This window comes from Clytia hemisphaerica, unplaced genomic scaffold (genome assembly GCF_902728285.1).
Source record: "Clytia hemisphaerica strain Z4C2 unplaced genomic scaffold, Clytia hemisphaerica genome assembly, whole genome shotgun sequence".
NCBI lineage: Eukaryota > Metazoa > Cnidaria > Hydrozoa > Leptothecata > Clytiidae > Clytia > Clytia hemisphaerica.
In genome coordinates this window covers 1-27,314 of record NW_027103577.1, presented here as the reverse complement: position 1 = coordinate 27,314, position 27,314 = coordinate 1, and the positions used below count along the sequence as shown (strand labels likewise).

The 27,314-nt window shown below is 36.2% G+C and overlaps 2 protein-coding genes across 2 annotated transcripts; one reads left to right on the top strand and one right to left on the bottom strand.

The window, feature by feature from the left end:
- Positions 1-10,824: 10,824 nt before the first annotated feature.
- Positions 10,825-11,795, top strand: LOC136801210 (uncharacterized). The gene is made up of 2 exons (XM_067057843.1): positions 10,825-11,141; positions 11,198-11,795. Exons 1-2 carry the CDS (start codon positions 10,825-10,827, stop codon positions 11,793-11,795), a joined length of 915 nt encoding a protein of 304 aa, XP_066913944.1.
- An 8,047-nt stretch (positions 11,796-19,842) lies between these two features.
- LOC136801234 (cyclic GMP-AMP synthase-like receptor 2) lies at positions 19,843-21,030 on the bottom strand. Its single transcript, XM_067057867.1, has one exon. The coding sequence runs from the start codon at positions 21,028-21,030 to the stop codon at positions 19,843-19,845; it is 1,188 nt and encodes a 395-aa protein (XP_066913968.1).
- Positions 21,031-27,314: the final 6,284 nt, after the last annotated feature.

Sequence of the window (27,314 nt, the reverse complement as noted above, 5' to 3'; positions counted from 1 at the left end):
CTTGGGACGAGTGGTCGCAACATGGGACTTGTTGATACCGGGTGCGCCACAAAAAGTTTCTCTCTTTAAAACTGATTTTTTCGAAATCTAAGAATTAAGAAACAACCATTTCTATTCCATCAGAAAGAAGAAAGATAAACTTAAATTTTGATGGGTCATTTAATAAATTCGATTCATTAGACCAAAAGTTATGCTCAATCAAATAAAAAAGTTACTTTCAGAAAGTGCCCGAAACGTTAAAAATCGACCTATCAAATTTTTATTTTAAAATTGGTAATCGCAAGAGGCTTTAAATGATTAAGACCATTTTTCAGTAATTAAACACATAAATTTTGAAACTGATGGAACGAAAGGGTTTAAAAGGTTCATCAAAATCATTTCAATTTACTTTTAAGGAGATTTTCCTCTGATTTTTGGTTCTAGACTGGATAAAGTATATATAAGGCTGGATGTACCTCGAAACCCATATTTGATGTATTTTTATGAATTTTACCAGATTTTTTGGCTTTTTTCGACGAATTTTCTGCCTTTTATTGAAATTCAATCTTCCTTTATATAACAAATGGTCATTTAGACAGCTAATTATCATTTTTAATGACTGAAACGAAAATACTGATGCATTATGTTATTATTTTTCTTAATTTGATAGGTCGATTTTTAACGTTTTTGAGCACTTTCAAAAAGTAACTTTTTTATTCAATAGAGCATATCTCTCGATCTAATCAACCGAATTTAATAAATGACCCATCAAAATTTAAGTTTATCTTTCTTCTTTCCAATGGAATAGGAATGGTTCTTTTAAAATTTTTAGATTTTGGGAAAATTAGTTTTAAAGAGAGAAACTTTTTTGTGGCGCACCCGGTATCTGGCCTGTATTTTCACTTACTGTTAAATCTCTTTGACAACAAATTTGTTCTGATAACTCCACCAAGTTTATCAAAAATACTTTCCGTCATAACATGTCACGATAACTTTCACTGATAGCATGCCCTTTTTAACTTTTATTTTCATTCTAAATGACCGGACGCCGAATGGAGAATAGACCTTTTTTCAAAGAGGACATCCTGTTGAATAATTATGTAGTCCAGCCATAAAAACAATGATAGAGCCATGCATAATTACTGTATCATGCATATTGTAATAATTATGCATGGTTTTATTATTGTTTTTCTGCTGGACTACATAATTATTCAACAGGGTAGCCTCTTTGAAAAAAGGTCTATTGGAGAACGCCTGCCACCTAACCGCCTACCGCCCAATGGGATTAACAAATAGCGAGTGTGTAACTTGCCGCACGAGTGACGTCAAACGCTCCATCGTTTTGCCGCAAATTTGGTCTTCTTCGTTCCAGACACTTGCGCGTGTTCCACTACGGATTTTTTTCATATTTCGATTTAAAAGCCTACTTGGTGCGAAAGAGAAATGGTGTTTAATGCATGGTTCATTAAACTCAAATCAAATGACTTTGGAGGTTCGGTGAAATGGTGGTGGAATGGCCGTCCCATGTTGCGTCAAGCTGGTGTTGCGTCAGATAGTCCCAAGTTCAGTGAAGTCAAGTTTGAAGATATTCTTTATTAGAAAAATGGTTAAAAGCAGTCAAAACGCAATTTACCTTACCTCCTGAGTTTGTCTTTGTTATGCTAAAATATAACAAACCTTTGTCATGCTGTCTAATTACAAAAACCTCCAATCACTACTTCTCCGCCATCTTGTTTCACTTTAAATGCAGTGTTTTAAAATTCCTTAGCTACATTATATGACGGGGGAAGGTTTTCTCCATGTTTTTTCAATCCCAGGATTAAACTACGAGGGCGGTTCCGCCCGCTATATTTTCCTTTCAGCGCTGAGCCCCAGGAATACTTAACAATAAAAGAGATTTTAAGATTATTGCTGAAATGTGTATTTTTGCGATAAATTTAGGCGATACTCAACAAAAAATAAGGTGGTCTTTGACAAATTGGCGTTTCTTTCTGTTCTAATATATGCAAATCACGTCGAAAAAATAATATATTTCCGCCTTTACTTTCACTTTCGCTTTTGTGTTACGCGAATCTGATTGGATGTATACCGATCGCTAACAAATTTTCAGCCAATTCGATTGACTTCAAAATATGCCAATTTTGCCCTGTTTGCCAATTATTTTACATTCGATTGACAGAAAGTTGGCAAAGTTGGCAAAATTGGAGTGCCATAAATGCCAAATAAAAAAGAAGTGGTGAATCTGGCATTCTTGGCAAATTTGGAACTTACCTCCATACGTCTCCGTACAAAACACTGTTCCCACGAGACCTGTGTTCTTTTCGGCTCCAATTTTGCCACTTTTGCCAAAGTTTTTGAAAAATAGAAGACCTTCCAATGCTAAAGCAAAACAATGCCGATCGGCAATTTGATTGGTTAAAAAATCGTTCGCCTTACAAACGCCGACAGAAAACTGCTGACTAAGCATCACAAAACGGAAATCATAATGGCAGAGTAGCGATGTACAAATTTGCCATGAAGCTGTGATCTTTTGACATTGAAATTGTGGATTTGGCAAAGTTGGTGAGTATGGCAAATTTGGAAGTCAATCGAAAGGGCTGTTTGATTGGCTGTAAGTCTTTAGCTTCGGGATTTTGATTGGACCATTTCCCGCATCACGGTTATATGTTGATTGGTTGAAAGTTTCTGAGCGTGAATTCTGATTGGATGAATACCTGAAAAGTAAACAATAGTATGTAAGTATTTTGCTTATCAAAACCTAAAGATTCAGGGGGTTTTATTTACTTTGTATGACGATAATTAAACCTACAAAACACCGAGAAAAAACCCAACATAGAACAGGTGTATTTTCTAATGCAGAATATGATAGTGTGAATCTTTTTGAAATTCTATGTTAGGATTTTTTCTCAATGCCCCGTAACTATGCCAGGGGTACGGGAGAAGACAAACCGTGGACCCCTGATATGGACCCCCAATATGGACCCCTAATGGACCCCCTTTAAATGGCGAGAAAAGCATTGTATTTCCCAACATTAAATAGGTAGTTATTTGTGCTATATTAGTCATCCTATATAATATAAACATATTACAACAGTTATAGAGTTACATGATACATTCTGTTATTTAGACATAAATTCAGTTCATTCAGGGTGATTTGTTCTATTGTTGAAATGTTGACACAATGTTGATATATTTTAGAAAAATATTGACAGAATCATAAAATATGACGTCTCTTAAGACAAAAACATTCAAAATATTTATTATACCGAAAGTGATGTAGATAGTGTGAATGGATATAAAAAGACACCAATCAAAGGCTTGTGACTTCTCAGAAAGGGTTGTTTTAGAGTGATGAGCTTGACCAGATAGTTTATTATTATTTTCATGACAAAATGACATTTGCTAATCAAAATAATATTGAATTCTTTAAAATATGACATCTGTTTAAAGACAAAATCACAAAATAATAGAACTATACCCAATGTGATGCTGGTAGTGTAAGCGGATATAAAATGACGTCAGTCAGAAGCTAATGAGCTCTCTGAGATAGTGGTTTTAGATTGATGGCACATGAGGCCCGAGTTACATTGAAGAGTTACATTTAGGAGTGTTCGAGTTGCTAGTATAACTTCCTCTAAAAAATAATGGTTTATTATCATAGGAGGGACTTTTTATGTAGGTATCATCCACGAAATCTTTTTTCAGAGGCAAACGATATGGGTAATATTATGAAAGTTCGAGTTACTTGAGTTGTAACTCGGCTCTTCATGTCTCAATCTATGGTTTGTTAAGCCAAAAAACATTGTTCTTGAGTACGACCCTCGACATGGCCTGAGAATTCTCGGGCCTCTTTGGGCCATGTATTCTTTTGGCCCGAACACGACCCGAGTCATTCGGGCCATGTTCGGGCCATGTCAGAAGATTCCATATTTAAATTGATTCAGCATGTCCAGTCAAACAAAATAGTACAAAATAAGATTTGTCTGTTTTGTTTATAGACCATGGCCAGGTACCTCAAAACGTTTCACTTTTTTTCAAAATGTTGGTGAATAAACTTTTAATATCTTTCTTGGTCAATTTGAGGGGGCTGATTCGGAATTTGAATGTTACCAAGCTTGAAAACCCGCAGTTTTTACGCAATTTGCGATTTTTTGCGTTTTTAGGCAAAATTGTAAGCCCTGAAAATTCATGATTTTGGGGGGGTCTTCAAAATCAAAAAAGACCTATACCACGTGATAGAGCTCTTCAAACTGAGCAAAAAAATGTATTATATCAAAGTCTCAACTTTTCTTAATCAAAAGTTACTATAATTTTGCATAAATTATGCAGATTGTGGGGAAATTCCCTGTTTTCAATCAATTTTTGACCATAAAATCGTCTATAACTTTTGATCTAAAAGAGTTGAGACTTTGATATTAATACATTTTTTTGGTCAGTTTGAAGAGTTCTATGATGTGGTATAGGTCTTTTTTTTGATTTTGAAGACCCCCCCAAAAATCACAAATTTTCAGGGCTTACAATTTTGCCTAAAAACGCAAAAAATCGCAAATTACGCAAAAACTGCGGGTTTTCAAGCTTGGTAACATTCAAATTCCGAATCAACACCCTCGAATTGACCAAGAAAGATATCAAAAGTTTATTCACCGACATTTTTTATTTTTTTTTATTTTTGAAACAATTAACAATCCACTGGTCACGGCCTATTATATCGCTCAAAAAAACTTTACGAGCTTCCCGTGGACACACTTCAGTTTAAAACCAGGACCAGTTTACTAGCAAATATTTCCACCTTAAGTATATTTATAACTATGTTTTCATACCAAATAAGACATTTAATATTTATATGAATTTACAACATTCATATATTTAATATAATTAAGAGAAACCAAGTTTTTCTCAAAGAAAATGTTAAAAAAATTCAGTCCTGAAATCACACGCCTGTTTAAATCATGTTTTCAAAAATTGGCCCGAGTGTGGCCCGTGCGTGGCCAGTCAGGACCTCAATGTCAATTCAACGCCCGTTAAAGAAAATAATACTTAGATACTTTTTATCTTGAAATTTAGAAATACGAACAAAAAAGAATCAAACTTAGTATTTGTTTCCTATCTAGATAATATTAGCGTTAGAGAATACAATAAATTTTCACGAAAAATATTTCGCGATGGCGGTACTGTACGCCCAATTGCGCCCACGGGAAAGTTCCAATTTTTAATTATCGGGAAATCGGGGAGACCGGTTCACCACGTGGATAAAAAACGTATGGAATGAAACCTGACAGAAGGTTTTCAACCAGATTTATTCAGATAAAGCTATAAGAGGTTCATTACTTGTGGATTTTAAAACCTACATAAGCAAAAACGAAAGTTGTTGGGAAGGAAAGAGTAAACGCAAGACAGAAGGTTTGGTTGTGTTGATCAGGTATGTTTTTATTCTATCCGAACTAATGTTAAAAAAGACCAAAGAGGTCCTGACTGTGCGTGGCCCGAACACGGCCCAAATTCTCGGGCCAGCTCGGGCCATACTCGGGCTTTACGCGAATTCCAATAAAAGTTTTGCCCCGAGAATTCTCGGGCCATGTCGAGGGTCATTCTTGAGTATATCCATATTTATTTGTACTGAGCAGAGCAGCTCAAGTAAAAAATCAAACTCAGCAGAATGTTAAGTATTCGAATAACTCGGAATAACTCGGAATAAATCTTAAAAAGACTTATCGTACTCAATGTGATATTGGAAGTGCAAATAGACATAAATTATTTTAAACTAGAGTTGTTCAGAGTTGTTCAGAGCTGTTTTTGGTATTTCTTGCTGTTTTTGAGGGGGTCCATTAGAGGTCCATATTGGTGGTCCATATTGGGGGTCCACGGTTTGTCTTCTCCCCAGGGGTACCTGTTGCTAAGACCTTATGTTAAAGGGACCCCTCGCTTAAAAATGATAACAAGACACTCACTTCATAATCGTATGAAAAGCAACTTCCCAAAGTATTAGCACGCAAAACTCTTTCTTCGCTCCATAATTACAAATTATAAATTTTGATGTTCACTCAACTTTGAGAAATTTCAAATGACTTCTGAAGGCCTTCGAATTTTCTCGCGCTCTTGTCGCACCAAGTTGTCGACACAAATGCACCCCAAAATTACAGTACGAGTGTAGAGGCCAGCTCTGGTTCGGACAGTCTAGAATCTGCGCTCTTCTCCTAAGAAAAACCCTTTGCTTGGTGTCGAGTTGTGGGTTTATGGAGAATCGGTATCGGCTTCAGAACTCCCAATGAGCCCCGGTTGTGTTGGTATCAGTCAGACGGAGACGCCATACTGTTTTCAGAGGAATCTGAAATTGATATCTCTACAGGAACTAGCAGTAAGTTTTATGTTCTTTGAATATGCTGTTAGGGGTTTTTGGACCAATATAGTTGGATTTCCTAAAGATCACAAACAAGCGAGGGATCCCTTTAAAAACGAAAGCAAAAGCAGTTGACGGTAAGAGTTTAAGTTTAGACTGATTGAAACAAATATAATTAAGGGTGGGACTTTAAAGCTTCCCGTCGTACAAGGCACTGAGAGGCCACAGGTGCCAAAAAGGGTTGTGTGAAATGCGGCAATCTCAGAAGCAGCCACCGACCTAAAATTTGCAAATATCTGTTCTTATTTGCCAGCTGGAAGGATTTTCCGGAAATTAAGAACAGTTCCTCATTTTCCAGGGGAGAAATTTTTACTTCAGAACAGTTATATTTTTCCAGCTGGTCCCAATCTTCAATAGAACAGATCATATTTTTCCAGCAGACTTTTTTCTTCAGTTTGCTAAGAACAGCCTGCCATATCCAGCTGGAACATGCCTTCAGAACAGATATTTTATATTCGGCTAATGCTTCAGATACATCCGGCCGCGCGGGACGCGCGCATATACCGCGCGTAGCGCGTGTAGCTTCGCCACCCTGGTGCAAATCCCTAACCCCTCACCCAGCCGGCGGTGCACCCACCCGGCGGTGCACCCATCCGGCAGTGCACACGTGTGGTGGCTTCTTCGGAGTAATGGCGATCATAACAGTTAGCCTAACCCAGCCTAACTCGTCAGTCAGACTTATTTATATATAGTACTAAGACTTTCGTATAAGTAACCCCGCAAATAACGAATTTTCGGCAGCCGGTTTGGCCTAGTGGATAGGGCATTGGTTTCGGAACCTATAGGTTCCCGGTTCGAGACCCCCTTTGGTCACTATTCAACTTGAAAAAAATTCTAAGTCCAGCCGGATGCATCTGAAGCTTTACAGTAGCCAAATGTGATATTTCAAGGTCCCCCTCCGATGGCGATGGATGCTTTCGCAATCTCATTGGTGGAGATTTGATAAACAGCTGCGAAGGAGTGCTTAGCCTGGATATCCAAGCTCAAAATTTTAGAAAAAACAAAATTTACCTCAACATACAAAGTTCTAAAATTATAGAGCTTGGTCTCTCTAGCTAGAGAATGAAAGTGCAAACCCATGTTTCCAAAACTTTCCTAGCCAACCCAAGGCAGCAAAACAGAAATTAATAAAAAGCAGCCTTACAAGATCTAACACCATTTAAAACATCCAAAGATTACACCAGAGTCCATGAACAAGTTCGCATGTATCAACATAACCAACCATGTTTTCTTGGAAAATGAACTCGCCTCTGTTTCTTCTTTTTCATGTTTTCATGTAACAGAAAGCTCTATTTTCACTAGCAAGTCGAGGACTATCCTATTTTTGCTTCAGAATTTCTCCGCTCCGTATAGATCGGCCCTTACGGCTTTCGCGACTTTCTAGAGATAGACAGGCAGCTGAGGTCACAAAAAAATTGGACGGGGTGCGAACAATCCCAAACCACTTTTAATTGAAAATATACAACCTAAATATCTAGAAACCATCAACCGGAGTTGTTGAAATTACTTACCGGACGTGTCCGGTAATATTTTAGTACCTGATGACGTCATGCGTGCCCATAGGCTAACTGAAAAAATTTTGAAAACCAACATAGACATATTATATACCGATCGAAGCATTTTTTAACGTAGATTAAGAAAATGGTCAGTAACCATATCTGAAAATTTTGCTATAAAAAGTTAGAACGCTTTTCTTTTATGTCCGTAACGTCAATTTTACCTGTCCGAGACGAAAAAAAAATCAAAAATTCAAACTTATCAAAATTGAAATCTAAGACCTCCATTCGAAAGCTCTCAAAAATCGATATAGAAGACTTTTAAGTGGATATATATGATTTCTCAACCTAACTCGAGAAAATCGATCCTAAAGAAAGTGTAAATATGACGTCATCAAAACTTTAGAAGCTTGTAACTTTTTATTATCAAATTTTCAGACATAGTTACTGACCTTTTTCTTAATCTACGTCAAAAAACGCGTCGATTGGTATATAATATGTCTATGCTTTTTTTCATAAAAATTTTCATTTTGCTTGTGACGTCATCAAATACGAAAATATTTTCGGACGCGTCCGGTAATTATTTTCAAACTGTCCGGTTGATGATTTTGTGTTCAGAAAGGTCGTATCTATTGAAAACAACTGTTTAAAGTTTGTTCGCAAACTTTGTAGCTACTGCACTTTTTTATGTGACCTCAGCTGCCTGACTAAGAGACCAGGCTGTAAACCAGAACATAAAATATCAAAAACTAGACTGTGAAATAGTTTACAGCAGCCTGGATATCCAGGCTAAGGAGTGCTGGGAAGCAATCAGTAGAAGAGACCACTTTTGTTTTTGTTGCAGATTTCGATATAAACTTTATCCCTCTGATATGATGACTAACTACTTATACCTGACTGACCTTCATCCTTATCCTATCTACACACACGTGTCTTCCTCGTCACACCCTTTGCTGGTGTTGGTGGCAGGGTGGCACTACAAACGTTGTTACTAAAAGAGGTAACGAGTGGTAACGAGTGGTAACGATGTGGTAACGAGTGGTAACGAGGTGGTAACGAGGTGGTAACGAGTGGTAACGAGGTAACGAGTGGTAACCAGTTGAAAACGGTGGCCCTAAGTCTCCAAATTTGAATTTCTCGATTCTGGTGGTTTTGCAACAGATGCTGATGGCTCTTGAGGTTCTGCAGCAGGACCTGGCAGATCTGGTGAATGTGCAGTAGGAATTGGAGATTTAGGCGAATGTTATAGTGGAGTTGATGGATCTGGTGAATGTGATGGTAAACTTGGTTGTTTGGGTGAATGAAATGGTGGAATTGATGGTTCTGGTGAATGTGAATCAAAGATTGATGGTTCTGGAGGTTCTGCATTAGGAGTTGGCGATTCTGGGGAATGTGCATCAGGAGTTGGTGATTCTGGTGAATGTGCAGCAGGAGTTATTGGTTCTGGTGAATGCAATGGTGGAGTTGGTGGTTCTGGTGAATGCGATGGTGGAGTTGGTGGTTCTGGTGAATGTACACCAGGAGTTGGTGGTTCTGGTGAATGTACAGCAGGAGTTGGTGGTTCTGGTGAATGTACAGCAGGAGTTGGTGCTTCTGGTGAATGTACAGCAGGAGTTGATGGTTCTGGTGAATAAAATGGTGGAGTTGGTGGTTTTGGTGAAGGTCCAGCAAGGAGTTGGTGGTTCTGGTGAATATNTCGTTTAGGCGAATACAATGACGGTGTTGATGGATCTGGTGAATGCAATGGTGGAGTTGGTGGTTCTGGTGAATGTACATCAGGAGTTGGTGATTCTGTTGAATGTGCAGCAGGAGTTGGTGGTTCTGGTGAATGCAATGGTGGAGTTGGTGGTTCTGGTGAATGTGCAGCAGGAGTTGGTGGTTCTGGTGAATGCAATGGTGGAGTTGGTGGTTCTGGTGAATATACACCAGGAGTTGGTGGTTCTGGTGAATGTGCAGCAGGAGTTGGTGGTTCTGATGAATCCAATGGTGGAGTTGTTGATTTTGGTGAATATGCATCAGGAGTCGATTGTTCTGGTGAATGTACAGTTTTTTTAAAGCTTTCCTTCGTATTGTTTTTACTTTTATGTTTCTTCTTGTTTCAACATTTTCCTTCTGAGTCATTAGGTGTGTTCATTAAGAGTTCTTTTAGAGGATATGAGAATTTCAAATCGCAGTGACCCAATAATCTTTTGGGTAAACTTTTTATTTAGTTTATTTGAAATAATTATTTCATCTCTACCGTACCCTTCATATTCCCTTTTCCTAGTTACTGAAAAATGGCTTTTGAATAAAATTTTATGTTTAGTTTACGTGGAAACATGAAAAATATGATTAACTGATATATGAAATTCTCCGGAATTCAAGTACGATATGATATGGTTAAGTCATTGTTGTTGCTCCCCTACAAAAAATGTTCACGAGGCTATGGCCTTTTTTTATACATATTTATTTTGTTAGGTATTTTATACGATAACATATGGTTTTTTTTCTGAAGTTTTCTTAACTACGTTATTTTTAGGGAGAAAAAGTTTCCTCGAATTCTAGCTTTGCAAATATCGATTTTTATTGATAGAAATTTTCATTTCAAAATTGAATATTGCGGTAATTCTCTCAAAGATATGCTTATATTTTTATATTTTGTTCCAAACGATGAAGAATATTTTGTTTAAAAAGAAACCTGAAAGATATTTTACTTGTGTTAAAATTTTTTTGTCATTGTATTCAAACATCTAATCAAAACGCTGTAGTTGGTTTAAAGAATGTTGTTGAATTGATGTTAAAAAACGCAACTTCACGCAACGCATTGAACAGTACTTATAATCGTTATGTAATCGCCATTAGAGCTCATTTAATCTAGATAGTTTCACATTGAGCGATCAATAGCAAAAAATATCAGATTCACCATAAATGTTTTCATTTCATAAATAACATCTCAATAACAATTTATCAAATATGAACTCCTGCTGCGAATTCACCACAACCTCAACTCCACCATCCATTCACCAGAACCATTCACCGAATCCTTCACCAGAACCATCAACTCACATCATCATCAGAACCACCAACTCCACCATTGCATTCACCAGATCCATCAAACACCGTCATTGTATTCGCCTAACGATTAACCCGCTATCAATTCCCGAACCACCAACTCCACCATTTGCATTCACCAGAACCACCACTCCTGCTGCACATTCACCAAAAACCACCAACTCCACCATTGCATCACCAAACACCAGAACTCCTGCTGTACATTCACAACTACTGGTGTAACATTCACAACACCAACTCCACTTTGCCACCACTCCTGCCTGCAATTCACCAGACCACCAACTCCACCATTGCATTCACCAGAACCACCAACTCCTGCTGCACATTCACCAAAACCACCAACTCCACCATTGCATTCACCAGAACCACCAACTCCTGCTGCACATTCACCAGAATCACCAACTCCTGCTGTACATTCAACAGAACCACAACTTCCTGCCTTACATTCACCAGAACCACCACTCCTGCTGTACATTCACCAAAACCATTCCAATTCCTTCACCAAACCACCAACTCTGCATTCACCAAACCACAACTCCACCTGGCATTCACCAGAACCACCAACTCCTCCATGCATTCACCAGAACCACCAAAACTGCTGCAATTCACCAGAACCACCAACTCCTGCTGCACATTCACCAAAACCACCACCCCATTTTATTCACCAGAACCATCAACTCCTGTACATTCACCAGAACCAACTCCTGCTGTTCACCAGAACCCACCCAACTCACCATTGCATTCACCCAGAACCACCAACTCCACCATTGCATTCACAAGAACCAATAACTCCTGCTGCACCAGAATCACCAACTCCTGATGCACATTCCCCAGAATCGCCAACTCCTAATGCAGAACCTCCAGAACCATAAATCTTTGATTCACATTCACCAGAATCATCAACTCCACCATTTCATTCACCCAAACAACCAAGTTTACCATCACATTCACCAGATCCATCAACTCCACTATAACATTCGCCTTAATCTCCAATTCCTACTGCACATTCACCAGATCTGCCAGGTCCTGCTGCAGAACCTCAAGAGCCATCAGCATCTGTTGCAAAACCACCAGAATCGAGAAATTCAAATTTGGAGACTTAGGGCCACCGTTTTCAACTGGTTACCACTCGTTACCTCGTTACCACGTCGTTACCACTCGTTACCTCGTTACCACGTCGTTACCACTCGTTACCACCTCGTTACCACCTCGTTACCACCTCGTTACCACCTCGTTACCACTCGTTACCACATCGTTACCACTCGTTACCACTCGTTACCACTCGTTACCTCTTTTAGTAACAACGCCAATTTTCGAAAAATTTCTCTAATTTTTGAAAAATTTTCTCACTTTTTTTAAAAATGTTCTCACTTTTTTGACTTTTCACTTTTCTTTGACCCGAGTTTGTGAAAAAACCGACCCTTAGAGAGACTGATTTTGACTTTGGTTGTTTTGGTAACCCTTAGAGAGACTTTGGGAGGGTGAAAAACCCTACCCTTAAGGCACGCACATACCCAGCACCCATTTTTGCCTAAGTACCCCCCCCCGGGGACTTACCTCTTTTCTCTTTCATATATCCCAACAATACAATGCTTACATATTGACACATAAACACTTTGATAGAAGTATTCCCCAAAACAATCCAGGGGTAAGTGCATAGTTACCAAGTATCTTGCATTTTGCGCAAATCAACCTTCTGTCCTACTGTATGCCCGCATCATCTTTGCTTCCCACATTTTCACAAATTCATTTGAATTACGCTCAAAGTTACTCAAAAATGGCAAAATACAACTAATAAACATGAGGAAAACGATCGATTAGTGATAAAAAAGTATTATTAGATACGTTTTGATTTTCCATCAAATCAATGTTGATAAAATTGATTAAGGAGCTTTGCCTCCTAAAATCCTCAGCTCAATTTTGTGCTCCTTTGCTCGCATCTTGTCTTGCATTCAGCATTTTTAAACTTGGCAACTATAAGTGTCAAAGCAACACAGATTATTCTTAAATTAAAGAAGTATCTCTGTACTATTACCTGCTGTTACCACTTTTTGCAATCTACAGTGGGCGGGGGGGGGGGGGGGGGGGGGCGGGCAATTTTGCTCCTTGTTTCTTTCATTCCCCCCTCCTCTCACAGTGTAGCAGTACAGTGACTTTTTGGACCTACCGGGAGGTCCTTTAATTTGACCGTTGTCCGTTCGTCTGTTACAAGCTTTTCTCGGGATTGGCTCATTAGTTTTTTTTAATTTTTTGCTCAATGATACAAAATAGCAATGCCTGAAAAGTGACGGAGCCCGATTTTTGAAAAAAAAATTTGGGGGGGGGGGGCAAATTTGGGCCAAAAACTACCTAAAAGTAAGGTTTTTTGGACAAAATTGCTTCATTAGTTTTTCCTGATTTTTGGCAGAAAGTTAGAGTGCAAGGTACCCTAAAATGTGGCTGAAGTAATTTTTCTCGGAAAATTTTTTTTCGTCGTCAAATACGGATTTTCGCAAATTTGGGCCAAAAACTACCTAAAATAAGGTTTTTTTGGACTTTGTGCAAAAATTGGCTTCATTAGTTTTTTTTCCTGATTTTTTGGCAGAAAGTTAGAGTGCAAGGTACCCTAAAATGTGGCTGAAGTAATTTTTCTCGGAAAATTTTTTTTCTTCGTAAAATACAGATTTTCGTTTTTTGGGGAAATTCCCTTTTACCATTTTCCTGTTAGCAGCTTTTCTCTGGATTTTCTCATTAGTTTTTTTAAAATTTTTTGCACAATGGTACAAAATAGCAATGCCTAAAAAGTGACGGAGCCTGATTTTTGAAAAAAACTTTTGGGCAGCAAATTTGGGCCAAAAACTACCTAAAAATAAAGTTTTTTGGACTTTGTGCAAAATTGCTTCATTAGTTTTTCCTGATTTTTGGCAGAAAGATAGAGTGCAAGGTACCCTAAAATGTGGCTAAAGTAATTTTTCTCGAAACATTTTTTTTCGTTGTAAAATACGGATTTTCGCAAGTTTGGCCTAAAAACTACCTAAAAATAAGTTTTTTTTGGACTTTGTGCAAAATTGCTTCATTAGTTTTTCCTGATTTTTGGCAGAAAGATGGAGAGCAAGGTTCTCTAAAAAGAGACTGAAGCATTTTTTTCGGAAAATTTTTTTTTGGCTGTAAAAATCGGTTTTTCTTATTTGGGGAAATTCCCTTATGCTGCCTTATGTCATTTTTAGGGAAAAAGAGCGTTTCTGGCGATTGGATCGATATTTTTTCTGAATTTTTGTACTTTGATGTAATAAGGATTACCTTATTTAAAATCTGAAGTCAGATTTTCAAAAAATAATTTTTTGGGGCAAATTTAGGCCAAAATGTGCCTAAAACTGGGGTTTTCTGGACTTGGTGTGAAATTGCTTCATTAGTTTTTTCAAATTTTTTGGACAAAGATAAAAGGCAAGGTTCTCTAAAACACGACTGAAGCCTTTGTTCCGGAAAATTTTCTTTGGCTGTAAAACTCGAAAAAAAAAAAAACTAAAAAATTTTCTCATTTGGGGAAATTCCCTTATGTCATTTTTAGGGAAAAATAACATTTCTCGCTATTAGCCTCCGTCTCAGAACGCGGTCAGAAAATTTTGCGGATAATTTCACAGCGAAAATGCATCCAGTGAAATGTGAGTAATGTATCATAATTCAAGTCGACTGACATAATTATACACATAATACATGTAACAAGTTCTGCCTACGGATTATCAAGCTCGGCTATAATAAAACTATTACATGTTAGTAGCAGACCCGACTGACCAATGTTATGTAGCAGGTTGAAAAATGAGTTTCTACTGGAAAGATGCAGTTTGTTTTCAAGTTAAATCTTCAAAATAAAACAAACTGTATGGGTTTCTTTACTTCCAAACAACCTACCAATAGTTTTGGAACACTCCATAATAAAGGAAGATAGTTCTTCTTGTGGATTGGCTTTCTGATACCCCATATAAACACGATGTGACATGAAAGTGAAGAGACATGATTTGTTGGTTTTTGTTTGATTTGTTGACTCATATATCTCATGGCAAATGGGATAGCAAATGACTTTTCATGTATTGCTTGGCTCTACATATGACACCTCTAACTTTGAACACCTCCAGAATGTTGAAAAAAGCATTTTACGAGTTTCAATTATAATTTTCATGGAAATTTTTAATCGACAGATTTGGCTTGGCGTCAGTTTTGTTTGGTTGATGTTTGGTATCGTGATCATTAAAAGCAATGAAATGCCACACAGTCACTCTATACATGATGCCTCCCAAGCCTCCAGCCATGATTGGTATCAGAATGTTGGAAAAAAACATTTTACGAGAAATTGTTGATAGAAATTATATTGACTTGTTTTTACAATTTTGGCGGTGTGGGTTTAGTTGGTTGATAATGTTTACACTGTGGGATGGTTTTCAAAAAACTGTTATATTGATTGTTGTTTGTTGGAATTGATTACCAAAAAAAAAGAGGACCTTTTTTGATAAATACTTTATTTTTTTCATGAATCGAAAAAACCGTGTGGATAGTATGTCTTGTAGTAACCAATGCAGTGTCTGTTTTCAAATTTTGAAAGCTCTATACCTACTGAATTGAAGCTCTGACTAGCTCTGAGCCATGTTTTATTCTTTGTTGCTATTAAAGATATATTTTTAAATTGTCGTAATGTAAATTTATGGTAAAGTTTTAGTTTTTGAGTTTAGTTTGTAGTTCATCAGTAGTATATACAGTAGTATTTTTTCAGTAATCCTTTCTTGTAAATATAGTAACATTTAACCAGACTCATTGCCCTCATTATATTCGAATTTGTATTTTTTAGGACTGATAAGTACATATTTTTAAACACCAAAACAAAGCAAGCAACATGCCAGTTCTTTCTGGACAAATATATATGTATACTTTATTGTGTGCTTTGAGTTCTATTTTAATCAACCCTCTCAACTGCTGATCTTTCAACTATCATTTAGGAGTATAGAATGGGCTTCCATAGTACCATTTTCTCTAAGTATTTTGTGCAAATTTTCAACAAAGAAGTAGACTTCTTGACTGTCCTTGTCCCTTATAGGTTAAAGTTGTTCTGATGGAGGACATTGCTATTTTTGGTAGCCTTCACATATCAATAAGGAGCTTTGGTGTAAATGTTTTTTCTGATGAAATCATGCTAATCTGGAACTATTAGGCCTTTATGAACTTTCTAGAACAATAATCTTGCTCCAATCTTGGGAAACACTGGAAAAATAGGTTAGCATTCCCTGCCATAATTTCACAGATTTCCTCTGCTTTCTGCTTGAAAACGCTGTCGTATAGCCGAAAACGAAAGTGAAACTGTGAAAACGTCCGCAAATTCGGGCTCAGTCCTCTTCCGAGACGGAGGCTAATTGGATCGATATTCTTTTCTGATTTTTTGCACTTTGATGTAAAATGGTAATATTTAATTTCTGATGGAGCCTGATTTTCGAAAAAATAATTTTTAGAGCAAATTTGGGCAGAAAAGTGCCTATATTCAAGCTGCTCATTACACTTTCTTACTCTCTTGCTATTTGTCCTATTTTTATCTGATTTTGATCACCAGGTAGGTCCGTTCAGCATGTTGCTTGTTTCTCTTTAAAAGACAGAAATTTAGCAATGCAAATATCTTCTAAATATAAACAAAGAAAAATCGCAGTACATTGTCTTCTTTCTAGACAAAAGAGCAAAAAGATTTTTTCAATTTGAATGTTTACAAAAATATAAAATTATAATAAACAGCCATCACACAATTACTTCAGAATTGTATGGTTTGTCATACAATTTACGATGAATCACTCGTATCAAAGGAGAAAATACCATAATTTGCACTTGTTCTTCGGACTAAAGCAAATTAACTAATTTCTCCTTTGTTTGTTACTCATGACTCAGGGGGCAGGGTACAGGTGACTAATCACTGGCAAAAAAGTTTGCTACATATTAGTTAGATCCTTTAAAATTCCTTGAGAGGAAGAAAACCTGCTAAACTGAATCTAATCTTTCTGATTTTTATGATGGGGCGATGACTTCAGCAACGGATTTGGTTGCCAGAAGAGACCTTGCACAGTTTTCAGTTTTCAGTATTTTGATTGGCTTAGAAATCTCTAGAAAGCAATTATTTTACTTGTACAGGACTTTTAAGAATTCTCTATATCACATCAAAAGAAAAAGCATGTTTTAGAGATGAGGGGTAATTGATTAAAGTTGGGTCATTAGTGCAATAGTTATATTCCATTGAATAAAAAAGAAAGTTACTTTCAAAAATTGCTCGAAAACGTCCAAAATCAGCCTATCAAATTAAATAGAAGCATGATCACATCAGAGGCGGATCTAGGATTTTTCTGAGGGGGTTGGAACACAAGAAGGCTTCAAAATTGTTGGATGTTCTTACAAAAAACGTGTAGATAATGAAAATCACCATGATTGGTCAGCCTAGCAGCTTATAACAGAGAGCACTATCGACCCTTGTTAACTAATATCCACAACGACGGCAAACTGATTTCAACCATATATTGTGCTTTTTGAATATGGGGGAGAGGAGGTGTAGGATAACATCTTTTGGAAATTTATCCCCTGGACATCGTGAGTTTTGATCCCCCGGACAACAGATCTCACCCCCGGACAAGCATCCTTCATTTTGCCCCCAAAACAAGTCAAATTTGTAGACTTTTCACTACCCCCCCCCTGGAAAAAATATCCAATATTATCCTCCATCGCCCCATGTAAAAAACCCTTTGTAAAGAGCCCATTTTAACTTTCCTCTGTTAGGAACGTAAGTTATCATTGTCAAAGGCACTAGCCTGGACTAAATTTCTACAGCATTAATCCTCATGCAATATCTAATAATTATTTTATTTCTTTCAGACGAAAAGGAATTGATAAAACAATAGAACAAAAATTGACTTGGTATAAATTTCGAGCCCAATCCGAGAGTTGTTGGTTGTATTGACTTTCAAATAGACAAGGTACGACCTTTCGTTTGATTTGTTATTTTCTTATGCACTGAGATGCTAATACATCTTTTTGCCGCGAGGGCATTTTTTGTCTGTAAGTCTTCATAGTTCACACGGGGAACACATTTTTTATTTGTTCGAGTTCAGGTTTTGAGTATAAGGCATTGTTACATTGAAGGGATAAAACCTGTTTGAGTTAAGAGACATTCAAAAGGTTCGAGTTAAAGAGACTCCACTGTACTATAAAGATCCCACCACTGTGCGAACTCACTGCGATTGACCGAGGCCGCTTCGAAGGGACGCCTCACCTGACGGAAACTTACAGCTTGACTGCTCACATTATAGCCTAATATCTAGGTTAGCTATACATCAAAATAGTTCTGCGCGAAAAATTGCTTGTGGTCTTCTCAAAGGACATGCGCAGAAAATGGTACAAAAATGTAATTTCCACATGGATTTTTAACGTTTTCCAAACTGTTTGGAGAAACACAAATTTCCAACCGTAAAAGTCTAGTTTTCCAATCGAAAGAGTCTCAATTTCACAAAAATGTAATTTCCACATAGAGTTTTAACGTTTTCCAAACAGTTTGGAGAAACACAAATTTCCAACCCAAAAAGTCTAGTTTTTCAACCCGAGGTATCAAATTTACAAAAATATCTATTTTCACATCGAGTTTTGACCTTTTTTTCAATTCCCAAACTGTTTGGAAAATAAAATTTCCAACCAGCCTTGAGAAATGTCATATCTACATTGGTTTTATTTATTGGTATTATTATTGGTATTATTTACATATGTTTTATATATATTGGTTACACCGGGTGCGCCACAAAAAAGTTTCTCTCTTTAAAACTGATTTTTTCGAAATCTAAGAATTAAGAAACAACCATTCCTATTCCATCAGAAAGAAGAAAGATAAACTTAAATTTTGATGGGTCATTTAATAAATTCGATTCATTAGACCAGAAGTTATGCTCAATCGAATAAAAAAGTTACTTTCAGAAAGTGCCCGAAACGTTAAAAATCGACCTATCAAATTTTTATTTTAAAATTGGTAATCGCAAGAGGCTTTAAATGATTAAGACCATTTTACATAAATTTTGAAACTGATGGAACGAAGGGTTTAAAAGGTTCATCAAAATCATTTCAATTTACTTTTAAGGAGATTTTCCTCAGATTTTTGGTTCTAGACTGGATAAAGTATATGTAAGGCTGGATGTACCTCGAAACCCATATTTGACGTATTTTTATGAATTTTACCAGATTTTTTGGCTTTTTTCGACGAATTTTCTACCTTTTATTGAAATTCAATCTTCCTTTATATAACAAACGGTCATTTAGACAGCTAATTATCATTTTTAATGACTGAAACGAAAATACTGATGCATTATGTTATTATTTTTCTGTTTAATTTGATAGGTCGATTTTTAACGTTTTTGAGCACTTTCAAAAAGTAACTTTTGTATCAGTTTGTATTCAATAGAGCATAACTCTCGATCTAATCAACCGAATTTAATAAATGACCCATCAAAATTAAGTTTGTCTTTCTTCTTTCCAATGGAATAGAAATGGTTCTTTTAAAATTTATAGATTTTGGGAAAATTAGTTTTAAAGAGAGAAACTTTTTTGTGGCACACCCGGTATATAGTTTGTTCTTTGACCTCCGAGGCGTGCGGATGTCCTCTTAGAAAGCATTGAGTTTTCTGCATAGAATTTTCTTTATAAAGGCTTGGGGACACGAGAAGTTTTTTCGCGTTGGTGCAATGCAACACACTCCATCCCACCAACACAAGAAAAAATGTGCGTATCCCATGATTTCCTTTTTGGTTTCATGGGACAAAAGAAAAATCACTTGGTTTCTGCTTGATTAAAGATTACTACAATACTTGATACGTTAAAAATTGTCCATTAAATCAATTTGTAGCTCCTTTCTGTATCACTTGCTTAGCCACATAGGAGTCTTCATGACGAGCTTGAGATTTCTTTCAAAACCTCTTCCGAAAAAAAATCAAAAATTCGATTTCTTTTGAAGTTATCGACCATTTTTTCAATGAACGTGTCACATTTAAACAGATTGTCAAAACGATACGCGATGTTATCTAAAAACACTTGACCAAAGCCATGCAATAAATTCATTTCAAGCACGAAATAACAAGAAAGATAACCAACCTTTAAAGCATCTAATAATCTCTCGAATATTATAAAAACAAGTTTCAAATAATCTTTTGTTTGCTCAAGTTTCTCTAACTCCTCTTTTGGTGTGTTTTCCAATACGAAAAGATGAACAGTCTTCAGGATATACGAAGATAATTTCCGTTCACTTTTATCATCAATAAGACCATTACTTTCTAAAGTAAAAATTAGTTTCGCTAAGAGGTAGCTCTTCTTTTGAAAGGGACTTTGCTTAAGCGCCAAGATGGCTTCAGCTTCAGAGAAAGACAACCGCCATGTATTTTTTTCATCTCCAATCGCCTTTCGCACCAATGTACATCCAACCTCGCGAATTTCACATACAGTTTCTAAATCAGGAAAATAACGGTCCCTTATAAACCACTCTTCTGTGATTATGGACCAGAAATCCATGCGTAAACACAATACCATGTCAATCTTAGCACCCATCAATATATTCGTCAACAATTGATCTATTTCTTTTTTTTCATGTTCTCCTTCTTTTTGTTCTTCTCCAATGATATCAGATAGATTTGTAGTTCCTGCTGGACATCCGTGTTCAGATTCCATATTGTGATGAAAATTGAAATCATCATTATCATTAGGAAACATGTCTTTAATAGTTCCTTCACCCATTAAAAAAGCCTTTGTAGCTGGATTATCTTCACAAATTTCCTTGATGAATTCATATTCAGTATTAATAAGATAGTAGCCTGGGTATTCTGTTTCCATCAACGACAAGTTTGCTTGTTCTTTTGAAAACTCACCAATTACACACATCACATCCAAGTCATAGTTTTTGTCTTCAACTGGGATCATTAAAGGGACTAGAAAAGCTCCTTCCATTAAACTTCCACTTTGAATGGTTTCTTCATCGTCGTTATTAAAATCTTCTAAAACCAACTTCCTGGCAAATTCATCACAAGCATAGAACTTATCTAAATGTGCATACATTTCTTCTTTTAAAGACATGTCATCCATTGTTATCTCGATGAGAACCAGTTGTAAAAATATTTCATTAACTTATAAAACGATAAAACTTCTCAAATCAGCTCAAACATCAATAATATCACTCAAGAAAGTCTCTTCAAAATGCACTTCTATTTGTTTTGCATTTGCTTAGCCTGTTTCATCTGGTTTCAACAAGCATCCATAAGTTCTTTTACAATGATGTGCTTAGCTAAACAATGATTTATAAAAGCATTACTTAGGCTTAATAATCTGAAGGATTAGTAACTAAGATATATATACACTTTTTTTATAAGAACAGTTTTATCAAATGTGTGGGTGAACAGATTAAAACAAAAGTGCTCGATACCAATAATCTTAAAATCAAAGTTAGAGATTTTATGAATCAAATATATTTCATTAACAAGTTAAAAGTTTTCTACACATTACTAAAAGTTTCATGCTGCTTACAGCAACAATCATCAGATGTAAATAAAAATCAAAAACATACTCTTTCTTATCTACAGAAGTTAAAAATTTGAAAAAATTGATTAAATGCAGAGTCTCGGAGCCAGATTTTTGAAAAAAGAATTTTTTGGGCAAATTTGAAACAAAAAACGGCTAAAAAACGGGTTCTTTGGACTTTGTGAAAAATTGGATCATTAATTCTTTCTGATTTTTTATATGAAAGTAGGTAAAAGATGGCTCAAGCAGATTTTTGTAAAAAACGAATATTTCAGCTCAAATAACGCACGTTTATCTATAAGAATCACTATTAATAAGCATACATCAATGTTCTTAGTCAAATTACTCAATTTTTTTTTATGAGATGTTTTTTTTGCTTGCTTGAATATGAAAGAATATTTAAAGAGCATGAAATTTTGGTTTATAAACGGTTTTTTTATAAGAAACAAACGACTAATTTTAATAGATCGTTACTATTTGTGTTCTGAATGATTGTTTAATGGTCACGCTCACTTAGATACCAATTACAATGTATAGCAATGTGCCCTCCCGGTTATTACCATAATGGCTTTATGGCAACTCCTGAACTTGGGCACAGGATGTACGGTTATATATTATAGGATGTAGATATCAATTATATATGTGTTAAATGCGAAACTAGGTAGGTCCATAAAAGTATCACTTGTTTTTTCTCGCTTCGCTCGCGTTATATTTGCCGTAGTTCTTGATGTTTAGGAAAACTTTGATGTCAAGATAAGCGGAGTGAAATAATAGACATGACACGCGATTCGTCGAAAAAAGGCAGCCCGGGGGAGGGGGTACTTAGGCAAGAGAAGGGTATGGGTATGGGTATGGGTATGGCCTTAAGGGTGCCTTTTTTGAAACATGGAAGTTTGAAAATTTCATTTTTTTGCCCCCAGAAAGATAGAAATTTGGTCAAATTAGTTCCAAAAAGTGAATTAAAATTCACACAATTTCCCTTATTTCTTCTCCTCTTTATTCTGCTTAAGGGTCCGAGGGGCAGGGCCGAAAGTCAGCTCGCAACCATAGTCCCCCGGAAGGCAGTTAGGACACACAGACAAAAAAACGTGATTAATGGCGCAATTTTATGTTGCTTTTTATAAAATAACTTCGTCATAACTTCAACAATGACTTAGATTTACAGCAAAATAATTATCGACATACATGTTTAAAGGTCCCTTTTTACGAAGAAAAATTCTACTTTTTACCGCCTTTTGAATGTATTTTTAATGTTGCTGTTGTTCTAACAAACTTGTTTATGTGATTCTTGTGTTTTATTTTATATTTGTTCTTTTCTTTAACAGATTCTGTTTAAAAGATTTCTTTTGTTTTGAAAAGAATTCGAATGTCTCAAATCAAATAAGGTCGTTAATTACATTCGAAAACATAAAACAAAAGAAAAGAAAGAGAAAAAAAAGAAAAAGTCTAATCTATCAATCAAAACAAAGTATTTATAAAACGGCGCGAATCTGATTTAACACATTTGTGGAGCAAGAACTAAAAGTTATCTTTTGGAAGAACAAAAACATTGCGTGCGAAAACGAAAGTATAACAGACAGACAAACAAACAAAACGACATACAGAATACCGCTATTAATATATAGATTATCGAGTATGATAAAAAAAAAATTTAAATTAAATTAAAATTAAATTAAATTTGATTTAAGAACAATTAAAAAAAACAATGAGGCTCAAAAAATAAGAATGGTTTAAGGACAATGTCGAGTCTGACCCCGGGGGGGGGGGGCACTCGATTTTGAAACGACGGTATGTGCCGCGCAAATCTGTTTTTCAAAATCGTACCCTTACAGTGCAGTTCAATATGGCCGAAAAGGTACCCTTTCAGTGCATTTTCTCTTGATTTACCCAACCCTTATAGTGCACTATATTTCTCAGCTGTAAATCTGCGTGAAGAGAAGGAGCTTGGGAAATTTTCTGTTTCAAAGAAAAACTGAGATTATTCTTGTCAGCTGTAATTATCAGGCAATAGAAACTTTTCAAACAAACGAGAAGTAAAAACCTTTCTTTTTAACAATTATTTTGAATTTGTTTTAAAATTCGACCCTTGCAGTGCAATCTCACAGAAACACACCCTTACAGTGCATTTTGGGATGCAGAAAACCCCAACCTTAAGCGCGGCACATAACGTAGGCCCCCCGGGAGTCTGACATTTCCTATTTTAAGCAATTCAGGGTTAATTATTAATGGTTCTTATTGAAAAATGTTTCCTTGGGCGACTAATTTAATGATAAAAAGAATAACCAGAAGCTACATGTTTTTGATGTTGCTAAAAACTATATATTCGACGCTCACTACAAGAGTTCATCTTCAGAGAAAAATTTTATTGGCAAACGAAATCTTTTAAAAACAAATTTCAAAAATGACCAGTAAAATAGTGCTAAAAATACAATTAAAAACAATGCGATAAATAATGATAGAGAAGATACCTTAGGGACTAAAATAATTGAAATGTAATAGTTCTTATAAAAAAAATAGGGTAAAGACTCCCGGAAATTATTTTAAAATGTCAATACAGAATGTGCAACACTTCAAAATGAATCTAAACTACTTTTTTTCTACTTCTTTCATTATTTGCTAACTATCTCCAAAGAAAAAGTCACGGAAACCCAGGATTTTTCCCCGACGAAAATTTTCCCCGACGAAGTTTTCCCCGATAAGGGCATCCCACTCGAAATTAAATGTTTAAAAAATACACTCCAAAACCATCCTCACTGGATTTTTTAACCTTTGAACAAATGAATTTCTATCTCCCATCGGGATTTCAATAGAGATTTTTATTCCCACTGAGGTAAGAAGTTCCACCGGGGCTGTTAGACAGGGGTGTTACAGCCATTGTCTTTCTCCGAATATATCTCCCACAAAATAGAAATAAAGTCTAATTAAAAGATCTCCAGTCCCTTGGGCGAATCTTTAGGTATTTTCGCTGTATTTTCGCTGTATTTTCAGAACTTCCATCGATCTAATACCTACTAGACCTACCTACATTTGTGTTCAAGTGATCAAGATGCAATTATTAAAATTCGTAGCTGAAGGAAGGTCTCCTTTAGTTTGGTGCTTTTCTCACATTTGATTTGATAATGTATCCCGCTTTGTATTCTACATTTCTTTTCAAACCTTTGGCCCGAAACCGGGGGGGGGGCGTTGCTTTAGACAAAATAGGTGCCGGGTATATGCGAGCCACAAGGGTCCCTTTTTCACATCCTCAAAAGTCCCTCAAAGGGGTACAAAAATCATTTAAAAGCAGTTAAGTGTAAGGGTTCCAAAATTATGAAAATCAAAGATTGACTCCCTCAAAGGGTCATAAATCCATGAAAGCATGATTGAAAGACAAAGTTTTCAAATATCGTAGTTTATCTTGTTTATCTATGTTTGAGTTTGATCCTGGTAAGAACTAGAAACCTTTAGAATCAGAATCGAGTTTCTTCCCTTGGAAGTTGGAAAGTTTGAAGCGATTTTACATCGGAAAAAGGTATCCAAAAAAAAAAAGGTTTTGATAAGATTATAAAATATAGTAGTTGAAATCTATATTTCCACATGAAAATGGCCGAAGAATAAAAAATCAACTTAAAAAAAAAAGCTTTAAGTTAATCAATGATTAGAATATTTACAAAACGGGTCTGAAATTTCTGTAATAAAAATTACTAAGAACCCACCAAAATAAAGTATGCTGAGAGGAAATTTAGAGAGAACCTCGCCATCAAAGACCGGTGTTTTTCATTCTGTTACTAGTCTCATTTATTTGACAAATCAGCCTTCAGGAAAAAAATTTCAGTCAAATTGAACGAGTCATGTTTTCCTCCTGGATCTTGGAATGATTTTTCAGGTATGATTTGGGTTTATAGAACCTCTCTCTATCGGTTTTTTTGTGTTGATTCAGTTTGAATACATCCATAAATGAAATGATGCCAATGTTGGTAAGATTTGGATAGAAAGAACAAACAAACATTATCATCATATATGAAGTTTGTCTCAGGGCGTTACAGTCATGTCAACTGTCTTTGCCTTTGCCCCAGCAAACAGCTAACAAACAATAAGTATACAGTGGAGTCTCTTTAACTCGAACGTCTCCTTAACTCAAACAAATTTGTGTTCCTCGTACGTGTTCGAGTTAAAGACAAGCTAAATCATGAATGGTTATGAGTTCATGTAATTCTCCTTTTATTGAATTCTATATTTTCGTCTTGTTCAATTAGTTGTCTTATCGGCCCTTTTTACGCCGGCACTGGAGTTATTTTTCCGTCGCGGAGCTAATAAGGGCCGGTGTAAGGGGTCGGAATTAAATTAGGGCCGGACTTAAAATAATGGGCCGATAAGGTAAGTAAATGATTATTGTGAATGATAGGAGAATTGATATCGGTCTTTGAATGAGTCCTAGCTATACTACATTGGTTTGGTAAATTTGGTAAATTTGAGTTTATATAATGAGACGTTCAAATTTATAAATTCTTTTTCTTTTTTTCAGGATACGAACATCCCCATTACCGTGGCTTTTTCTGTTGGTGGATTAAATTTCACATAAAGATGGAATTGTTTTTGACATAGCTGAGGGATATGGTCTTCTATGTAGATGCGAGTGCTTGCTTATTGATCGTCAGAATGTGTCTTGATGAACCCGGAGGCAATGATATGATATGATAATGATAACATGCTGATGGATGGATCATCTTTGTCTCTCTTTTATATCAGGATATGAACTTTTGGCATGAACATATCTCCATTACCATGGCTTTTTCTGTTGGTGGATAGGATTTTATAACGATGGAATTGTTTTGGTCATCAGCTGAGAGATATGGTTTTGTCCGTAGATGCTGGTGCTTGCCTAATGTTTAATGATTTTCAGAACTGGACGTGTTTTGATGAGCTAGCTAGCCTATACCAGACGGTTTTTCCTCTACCCAGTAACGTCTTTTCCACGTCTTTTCGATATTTTGACCATGTTCAGACGTCACGGTCCCGTCAAAAAAAGTAGACGTTACAAAGCCAAACAGATCGACAACGGTTTTGCTCCACTTTTTCCATCGGAACGGAACTGCTCCGTTTTCTTGCTCCGAAACGTTTCGAAACCAATATGAACACACTCGATCCGCAACGAAAATCACACCGGAGCGAAACAGAACAGTAACGTGTGAACATGGTCTTACATTTCAAACTTTTGAAGCTCTTGCGGTAGGGAAAAAGTCGAATGTGCGTTCAGGATTCTTGGTGCGTCAGAACACTTGAAAGGCTTCTTTTTTTCAGAAAATCTTCAAGTGGAACTCACCAAGAAACGAGATGAAAAATTATTTGTGGCCTGAAAGGAGCTTTTCTTGAATCGAATTTTTTTTGGAATTCACTACCACAAAAATCAAGTTTATTGTTGCAATAGTATAATTAAAGTCTAATTGAAGTTCCTCTTCATCAGAATTAAAATAAAATAAAATCTAGCGTCTCACAACTAGTTAGTATTTAACAATGGGTCATTGCATTTATATCCATACATTGGCTTGGACGAACATTTCCGGTGAGGTTCCGAAAAAAGAAATCCCAGGGGGGGTTAAGGGAATCCCTTTTCCAGGGAGTTGTTCTTTTTCCAGGCGATTGGCTTGGCACTCATCGTCCACCTATATTTCCTTTTTCTAACTGTGAAATGATGAGCGCAATGGTCTATTTTTCTTTGATATATTTTTTTATTTTCGCACCCACCCTGGAAAAGCCCTTTCATTAGGTGTTAGGAAATCAAGCAACTTTATATTTTTTGCTCAACAAGGCACTCTATCCTATCCGCCAGACGAGAGGTGAAAGAGCTGCTCTGATTACGAAGCTATATTGAT